The sequence below is a fragment of the Lutra lutra genome, chromosome 2 (genome assembly GCF_902655055.1).
Source record: "Lutra lutra chromosome 2, mLutLut1.2, whole genome shotgun sequence".
Classification (NCBI taxonomy): domain Eukaryota; kingdom Metazoa; phylum Chordata; class Mammalia; order Carnivora; family Mustelidae; genus Lutra; species Lutra lutra.
The window spans coordinates 173,882,447-173,892,282 of NC_062279.1; the positions used below are offsets into that span (position 1 = coordinate 173,882,447).

The following is a 9,836-nucleotide window of genomic DNA, read 5'->3' on the forward strand; positions in this document are numbered from 1 at the left end:
GTGGAAACCAGGCACCTAGTGCCATTGCAGTGAGGCGGTCCCGATAATTCTCTCTCCGGAAACTCTTCCTGTCCAAAGGCGGACTTTAAGATACAGCTTTGAAATCCATTTGCTTGCACAGAAGACTTAACAGCTTTAGGATGATTTTTAAAGGCACTTGAATGTCTATCAGATTCCTTCTCTCTCCTCTTTTTTTTTATATTTACATATATGAAATGTATTTAGAACCAAGAACTTGAGGATCAGATCTCACCATTTAATTGTGTCTATGAATTATAGCAACCCTTGGTTGTAATGATCCCAAACAGCCTCTCTGAAAATGAGCAGCGGACAGTCCAAAAAGGGGGCAGTCTTGAGACCCCGGCCTCCAGCTGCCACCTCTGCCAGCATCCGGCCCTCTAGAAATGGGGCCGCCACCCGCTCTTAGAATGATGCTACCTTTCAAGGTAGACATTGGCTCGAGCAGGGATTTCCTTTCCTGGTGTTGGGAGATCCCCCAAAAAACTCCTCATGAAATTAAACCACTGTAGAGGCCAAGTTTGCAAATGGGTTTCTTCTGAACTTCAAAACATTAATCGCGACCATTTAGTAGATTCACATCTGGAACTGATGTTACCCTTCAGTCCTCTGTGTATGTTACTCACAACTTTCTGACATCATATTATTACCAGCATCCCCACTGTATAGAGGACATGGAGGCACAGAGAGGATCGGTCCCTTGTGCAGGGTCCCAGGGACTACGAGTGACAGAGCTGGGATTTGATGTTGGAGCACACACAGCCTTTTAACGTACCTTTATATGCAAAAAGAGCTGGGGAAAGCAGTCAGAACTACCGCACAGATACTATGAGACAAGATTTCCAACCCATAAAATCTAATAATTGGGAGAGATTTCTAAAATCACCTGGGATACTCCCCCCAGTATCCCAGCGGCAGAGGAGATCTATTTTAACCATTCAGTTTTTCCCTCAGCATTTTATTTCCTGAAGTTCTCTTAATGAAGATGAAACATTATAGTTGATGGCGTTAAAGTTGAAAGTTAAAAATAAGCCGACAACTCTTTTCTTTCTCTAGGAGAGTAATTAAATTACTAATTCCACTTTCTAAAAAACCTGTATGTGTCCCCAGATCTGTCACTCTTCTATTTTTTCTCTGTTTGTACATACATATAATTGAAGTCCTTGCGCCCCTCCCCCCCAGTGTTGACTTTTCCACCTAAACCTGCCTATTCATTCTTCTGTATTGACCCCACTAAACATTAAGGTAGGGGTAAAGTGAGACTCAAAACTGCCAGTTTTCTTTGCTAATAATAGAAGTGAAAAATAAATAGTCACTTAAAATCAATGCACCTTTTATTCTTTTCCTAGTTACTTAGTGGGCCTGGAAGAGCTCCTGATAGGGCACATGTATGGAGATTTTTACCAATATCAAAACAAGTTTCATTTCAGGGGCTCCCTTTTGATTTTGATGGTGAAATTTTATTACCCTTTTTTCTCTCCCGAGCGTGTGTGTTTGCCTTCATCAGATTCCTTTTCTTCTCCTCATCCACACTTGTACAGAAAAATTCAGATATTATTTGGACCATTTAAAGAACCTTTGATCCCAGTTTAAGAGACAAGTCCTTTATTACCTGTTACCATTGGAGGCCAGTTCCATAAGCTTGCGATGATGTATCAAGTAATCAGTCGTTAGGAAAACTAATGAACCGATTAGAATTTTTTAATTACTGACATTAATCAGCGGAGGAAGCCCCAGAAAGCTTTATAGACGTTTCCCCAGATCTTTCCCCATCTGCCTCTTCTCTCCTTCTGAAAAAGAGAAAGTTTAGAGCAGTGGTGGTTGACCTGATTGGTTTTCAGAGCCCCCCAGGAAAGGTGTGCGGATGCAGGAAGGGGTGTGGGCAAACAGGCAGAAGGCAGGAAGACGTCAGGTGCCCCTGAGAACTGGCACTGCACCAGAATCCTCCCTCATGCAGGAATGACAGCAACAGGAAAGGTCTGAGGTTTTGAAAACAGCAGTGCCTTTCTTTATTCATTTTGGAAGAGCCAGAATTTGAAACTCAGACGTGGATTGGTGATCTTTAAGAGAAGATATTGCCAGTTTCGGAAAGGATAAAATGTAGATAACGAGCAGGATTGCCCGAGCTTTAGGAATTTGATCTGTGTTCTTCCCTACACTAAATGACCCATTAGGGAAGCTGTGGAAGGACGCTGGAACCCTACTCAGCTTCGCTCTCGTACCACGAGATTGTGTAAATAGGCGAATCTATACTGAGGGAAAGCCTCTCCTAGCACCTGCGTCTCCCTCTAGCGTAGCACCTAACCCTTCTTACTGTCATTACTTATCTACATGTCTGTCTCCCCCTAGAGTGTGAGCTCCTCGAGGGCAGGAACCCTGTTTTTATTCATCTTTGTGTCCCGGTGCCAAGCACAGTGCCTGGCTCATGGTAGGTGCTCACTCCATGTTTGTTGAATGACTATAGAAGTGCTTCTTGGGTTGATCAGCTAATTTCTTTTTGTTGTTGTCGTTGGGTTTTTTTTTTTGTTTTGTTTGTTTGGTTGGTTTTGCCTAGTGGTGTTAATGCCTTTGGTAGACTGAAGGAAAGGAGAGAGAATTTCCACTGGATATTTCATTCTGCATGTTGGCTTTCTTAGGAATCACCCGTCGGTCATAGTGCAACCGGGAAAGAGACCGTTACCTGTGGAATCTCCGGACACCCAGAGGAAGCGGAGGATACACAGATGTGACTACGACGGGTGCAACAAGGTGTACACTAAAAGCTCTCACTTGAAAGCGCACAGAAGAACACACACAGGTATCAGAAACGCCACACGCCCTCCATCTTTCCCTCATGAGAGAGAGTGAAATGGAATGTTAGGAATGTTCTAGCTTTCAGAGGTGATGATAAGGACGTGGTTCAGCCATCTTGAAAGGGAGCAGAGCTGTCTCCAGTCTCTTCTGCCAGTTGTGAAAAACGCACTTTTTCGGTCAAGATGTATTTTCATAATGAGTTAGAATGGATGCAAGGTTATCACCATGACAGGGTTGCTCCCAGTCCCGTGGAGTTGTGTGCTCTGCGTTCCAGGGAGCTGGGGGGTGGGAAGGGGGGTGGGAGTGTTCTTAGCCCTGGGCCGATTGCATCAAGGATGTGGCCTTTGTAGGCACCATCCTTTAATAAATGTGGTACATCACCAGATTCACAATGGCAGCAAGCAAGCAAACCAAAACCACCACAGTTCTTTATGCAGAACAAATACAGAAAAGGAAAGATATTTGGGTGACTTTTGTCTTCTAAAACGGAGGGAACTTCTGTGCTCTCCCTTGCCCTGTTTGTTCTGGAGTATTACTTCTTCTGCCCAACACAGAACACAGAGCATGCCACCAGATCTTCCAGAAGTGATTACACGGGTGAAGAAAACACAGCTGTTCTGTTCACTCTTGAACGTTTCATGAGCAGAGCAGCTTGAGGAACCCCCATAGGAATGGTGTTCACAGCCCACTTGTCAGTCAGTGTGGGAGATCCATGCTGACAGCAGGCCTCGTCTGCTCTAACCTCAGACCCTTGGATGTGAAATTCTAGTATAACAGCCGTTGTCCCCTGGGCACATTTTCCTTCACTCAGGATGTCCGTTGTTTGTTTGCTGTTTGTTTGTTGTTGAGCCTTGGGAGTCACTCCTATTAGGAATGTTTACAACAAGGAAAATCTGGGATTTGAAAGAGAAAGGGGAAGGAGAGTGGCGATATGGAGTGAAGTTACTCAGTGATTCCCAGGGAGAGGGAAAGGCAGCTTGTGGACAGCTGAGTTCTTGGGTTTGGTCACAAGGTTCTTAAAGGGAACTTGGGGTGGGGGGTCCACCTTGCGTTTAGAGAAGCATCAGGTCTCAGATGCCAGGGAAACCAGTAAAAAAGCATTCCCAGGGCATTAATGCGACCTGAGAGGTAGATGTTAACCAACTTCAGCTTAAGATGAAAAAAGACATTGGTTATTTGAATAACAATTTAGATGTAGGAAAAACACCTCAGCGTTTACATTCTCTGAAGCAAAGCAGGTAAGACAATTCTGAAGAGCTCCTCGAAATACCAAGGCATGTCAATCCTTAAAATTTCTAGACAACAAGGGGGATAGTAAGTGGGAATTGATTTGTGAGGTCCATTTGCCCTTAGTGACCCATATTAAACATGTACGACGGCCACTAACAGCCTTTTTATTTGTAAGGGCCTTCATGCTGGCTCTCCCTGTGATTTCCCGCCAAGGGTCTTCTGTTCCTCACCTGTCAGCTACCGTTATCCCTCGGAAGGGGGTCAGAGAGACCTCGCTGCTGACAGGCCGAGGAGGAACTACTGTATTTTTAGGATGTCTCAGAGCATTCATTATACCTCGGCATAATTGCAGTTGACTCAAACAAAAGATGCTGAAATTCCTGTCGGTGTCTATCACGCTTCTTATTTTTAGGAAACTGTTAAAATAAGAAGGAAATCCCGTAAACTTTCAGTTTGGACTTCTTATTAAGTGGAAAGCACTGTGTGTAACTAAGCACCACGGTAGCTTAAGACTTGAAGATAAATACAGATCACAAGTTGTTTCTTAAGTGATTCCTCCCTGCTATTTAGGGCAAAACCAAAATTACTTGCGAGCTCCTCCGAATGGATTTCAGTGGCTTTATGCTGTGAAAACTTTTAAAATCTTTTCTTTGGGGACACCTGGGTGGCTCAGTTGGTTAAGCAGCTGCCTTCGGCTCAGGTCATGATTCCAGCGTCCTGGGATGGAGTTCTGCATCGGGCTCCTTGCTCAGCAGGAGCCTGCTTCTCCCTCTGCCTCTGCCTGCCATTCTGTCTGCCTGTGCTTGCTCTCTCTCCCTCTCTCTCTGACAAATAAATAAAATCTTTAAAAAAAATAAAAATTAAAAAAAAATAAAATCTTTTCTTTGTTGGGGGGGAGGGGTGCAGAGTGCTAGTTGAATAGTAAGAGAATTAAGCCACTTGTTTTCTTGTTTGGGAAGCGGATGGAGGGACATACCTTGGAAATAATATTTGCCCAGAGTTGTAGCTCAAAAATCTTTACTGTTTTTACTAATGAATAGCCTTTCACCCTCAAAAAAAAAAAAAAATAAGTTTTTCCGTTTTTCCTTTTTGCAGGAGAAAAACCCTACAAATGTACATGGGAAGGATGCACATGGAAGTTTGCTCGGTCTGATGAACTAACAAGACATTTCCGAAAACATACTGGAATCAAACCTTTCCAGTGTCCAGACTGTGACCGAAGCTTCTCCCGCTCTGACCACCTTGCCCTCCATAGGAAACGCCACATGCTAGTTTGAATGGCTCCGTCCCCTGCCTCAGCGTGGCTCCCCACTCTCCTGGCTCTCTCTCTGTCCTCCTTCCCATGATCTAACTCATTTTTTACATGTACATTTTAATTTGGATTCAGCTGGCCTGAATCTCGGAATTTATATCATTCAAACTTCCATATGGTCAGTAGTAGATGTTCTCTAATCCTCTCCTTACCACGGGTCAGACCTAAAGAATGTGAACACTTTTTTTTTTTCTTTTTTTCTTTTTTTTTTTTTTTTTCCGGGGATGCTAAGCAAACCCTTCTTACAGATACGTTTAATGTAACGAGAACAAGGGAACATGTAAACTTAAAATAGCCAATTGTCGATTTCTCCATGTATTTCTCAAAAGAATGTCAAAGTAAATGTATTAGAAATACAGTATCCAGCCTGCAAGTCCTTGCCAGGGGACCTTGATACCTCTGTGCTCTGTGATCGTATTTTGTGCTTGCCAGCAAGAAGGAGGGCGGCCCCTCTCCCAGGTTAGCCAAACGTGCAGCCAGATTTCAGATAGGACTGTCCGTCCACCCTTCTTCCCTTCCGTTGCCCTTCACAAACCCTGCTTGTCAACTCGGATTTACCACGTCCTCTAAAGTCCTTGACGCACTTCTGTGCCTGCAGCTAACAAGGTCTTTGCCACCCCCAGGGTTGAGCTGCAGTGCTGAGTTAGGCGGGTGATCTCTGTCAGTGAGGGGCCCAGCCTCGCAGGGAGTCAGAACGAAGAAGGGGCGTTGCGCAGGGGAGAGGCAGCAGGGTGCGAGGGAGGAAGCCAGCCCCTTCCTCCGGGGGCTCGGGCTCTCCCGCTGAGCTTTCATCACTGGGTTAGCTGCACAGGGCATCCCCAGAGCCTCAGTCTCTCTGCTCGACTGTACAGAAGCATCCAGCAGAGCCGAAAAACTGATGGAGTGAGTCCTCCTTATCCCTGTCACCATTCCTCCGATGTCCTTAATGTGGGTCATCGAGCCTTAATTGTTGGGACACCATGAAAATATTTTGCCCAGTAATGGTAGGGAGGGAAAAAAGTCTTTTGAGGAAGAATATGGATGGCCTTTCTTTCACTCAACCTACTTGCAGCTTTTTTTTTTCTTTGCAAACAGGAAAACGTTGAGTGTATTTGTATTCCCATATCAAATTAATCATATAGCTTTTATACGGAAAGTCTGCTGTGTGGACCATAGGGTGCCAAGTGGGCTGTCACTTGTGTTTGTGACGCATACTGTAAGTCAGCGTCTGCTGATCCTCTAGTGGACGCGTTCATTTTAAGACCCGAGTGACCCGATTTGTAAATACAGCTGGTTGGGAAGCGCACATACCTTCAGTTGGGGGACAGGTTTCTGAAAAATACAGAAAATCCCAGTTCAGGGATTCGTATCTTGAGAGCTCCATAATTCCCCAACATTTACTATTAAAGAGCTGGAAATCGATCACTCAAGTATCCCCTTAGAAGAAGCTGAAAATGACTCGTGTTTATGTCAAAGAGAAGTAGCGCGCCATTCTTTGGGGGGAAGTTTTATGTTTTGTGGGGGGTTTTTTCCTTTTTTTTTTTTAATTTTTTCAAAAGCTGGCTTTTGAGCACCATAGTCTGAATGCCAATAAAAATAATTCATGCATAGAAAAGTCATTGGTCCTAAATTTGAAGAAAGTGGGCAACAGTGGGTGTGTGTCACCAAACCGCCTTCATCCCTCGATAAAGGACAGAAGAGAAGGGAGAAGAATCCTGAAGAGCCATCCCGGCCACAACTCAGGATCCAACACAACCTTAACTGGGAGGAATCCATTGTTCATCTGTTTCTAAGACATCAGTGAATGAGTGATTCTGGAGGCCTGCAAATGATGTGGGGAGCTTACTCTGATGGCTTTGTGTTAATAAAAAGTCAGTTGTAGGGACTGTGCATTTAAGAGATCCCACTTACCAGCCCTCTGAACCAGCTGAAAGGAAATACAGTTGAGAAATGCAGAGTTACTTGTTACCTTCTTGGCACTTGGTTCTGATTTTTTTTTTCTTTTTTTTTTTCTTTTTTTTTTCTTTTTTTTTTTTTTTTTTGTAAGCACTGCGAAATTTGTTTAGAATATTAAAACCTCCTAATTGGGCTTTCTTTGTGTTTTTGCAACTATGACATGAATTGAGGGATAAAAATGGCTCTTGGGAAAGTAGGCATTGTCTGTACTGTAAATGCTGTCACTTTCATACCAAAGTGTGTATTTCTAGGAGGGGTTCTTCTGCAACACAGTGAAGATCAAGTTGGAATGTGAGGAACTTTTTTGTTTTCATGGAGATGACCAGCGTGTGTGTGTGTGTGTGTGTGTGTGTGTGTGTGTGTGTGTGTGTGCGCGCGCGCCAACTTAATAGAAAAGGTAGGGGGAAAAGCAAGAAAGGGTAGAATTGATCATCTTGGAATAATTAGCTTTTGAGTGTGGGTCTGGTTGGTAGAAAGCTTCGTAGGTTCTCATGAAATTTGGTGTGTTTGTTACAGCATATTTAAATTTTGTCAAAAGAGCAAGCAAGACCCTGCAAAGACTTTCCATTACTGTTCAGCTTGCTTAGATTATGTTAACAAGTTCATTAACAAAGATCCATTTTAAGTCTGAAAGAAAGGCAAGCCCCACTGTTCCCGTTGCTGGTCTGTATACTTCAGTTACCGATTGGCTCTTGACCAAATTTTCTTTTATATATATGTGTATTTTACTATGATAGTTGAGAAATTTAGTCTCTTAGATGTTTTTAGCTGTTACGGTGGAAGACCTCAAATACAAGAAAGGATGCCCTTGAACGTGTGGATTTAATGATGTTCCAGGTCACCATCAGTGGTTTTAATTGCAATATTTTACATTGATGAGAATGAATTGTATACATGAAGTTAGCGTGGTATAAATCTTATTAGGGAGTTTCTTTTGATTATTGTCCAAGGGTCATCTTGGGGAAATCAGAACAATTAAGGCTGAATGCATCATATTGTAGAGTTCCAAAATGGGAATCTACATCATAAATGGGCATTAACATTCTAAATCGTCCGGTAGGGAGAATGTGTTAGCAGCGTAACTAGGTCCAACCAAGGAAATGCTACATACACGGGAGTTTCAGGAGCCTTGGAACAGATTTCTAGGGGAACCATAGATGTAAATGTATATTTTATTAAAACACCCATCTGCACTATCAGTGTTGCACTAATGTGGGATTTGAAAGACTTTATTGCTGATACTGTATATCTGCACATCATTCCTCATTAGATTGTTTTAAAGACAATCTCAAAGATCTAAGGTTCTAAAATAATTTGGTTTGCAAATACACCATCATCTTGAAGGACTCACTGTTTTACATGAAGTTGCTCAGAGTTGTCTTTATTCTCTTCTGGGTCGAGGTTAACAATTTCTAAATGATTGCAAATTCACTTAATACATTTACAAAGCCATTTTACATGCATTAAACGAGGGCTACAACAATATTACGTTTTACAGATACTAGCACTTTTTTTTTTTTGCTGTTATGTACTTAGTGTTAGAGGGTCAAAATAATCTTTCTGCTTAGCATCTCTTAAACCATACCTGCAAGTGTAGCAGGATTAGTACATTTACAGTACTTTAATACTTGTATAAACTATGCAGAAATTTTTAATAAAGTGTAATATATTTTATAAGCTAATAAGACTGAATGGGTAAAGGTTTTTAGCATGCATTAGTATACTTGCAAATACTGAAACATTTTGGTAATCTTTCTTACTAAAGATGTGAATGTTTAATGTACCTTCGCTGTTTCTACTCTGTAGTCCAATGGGAATTCAGTAATGACATTTTGTCATGTCAAACTGTGAACATAAATTTGTACTGTACAGTCCTCATATACTATATACAGTATGCAATATATGTATTATATACTTGTTAATAAAACCATCAGAATATTAAGTGTGATTGTGATTTCTATCTGCAGTGATCACTAGGAGCAGAGCTTGGCCATGGAACATGAAAGGCTTCTTAGAAATTGCAAAGCGAGTCACCCTTTGATAGGCAAATTTGATGGAGGGAAAGAAGAATAAATCTAGGGGCGCCTGGGTGGCTCAGTGGATTAAAGCCTCTGCCTTAGGCTCAGGTCATGATCTCAGGATATTGGGATTGAGCTGCACATTGGGCTCTCTGCTCAGCAGGGCTCCTGCTTACAACGCCCCGCCCTGCCCCCGCCCCGGCCTCTGGGCCTACTTGTGATCTCTGTCAAATAAATAAAATCTTCAAAAAAAGAAGAAATCTAACTGGCATCTGCAAGGAGTAAGTTAACCTAGCCTTGAAGTCATGTCCCTGGGTTCTGGATAACAGCAGCAGAAGTCTTCTAAGCCACAAACCATAACCTTGCAGACAACCCCCCTCCCCCACCAAATCCACAACCTTACCTAGTGCATTCTTGGAATATTTTTTATGATACCCACCTCTTTCCCAAAAAGGATTTTTAGTGCCTTGAATTAAAAGAAATACAATGGGGGCACCTGGGTGGCTCAGTGGATTAAGCCCCTGCCTTCG

The 9,836-nt window shown here is 42.7% G+C and overlaps 1 protein-coding gene across 1 annotated transcript in view; it reads left to right on the forward strand.

The window, feature by feature from the left end:
• The window catches only part of KLF3 (KLF transcription factor 3), a 36,110-nt gene extending 26,880 nt beyond the window's left edge, over positions 1 to 9,230 (forward strand). The window contains exons 5-6 of the mRNA XM_047719097.1: positions 2,655 to 2,815; positions 5,137 to 9,230. Of these exons, the coding sequence (XP_047575053.1) occupies positions 2,655 to 2,815; positions 5,137 to 5,318 (343 nt within the window). The 3' untranslated portion in view covers positions 5,319 to 9,230. The remainder of the gene's footprint in view (positions 1 to 2,654; positions 2,816 to 5,136) is intronic.
• Positions 9,231 to 9,836: the final 606 nt, after the last annotated feature.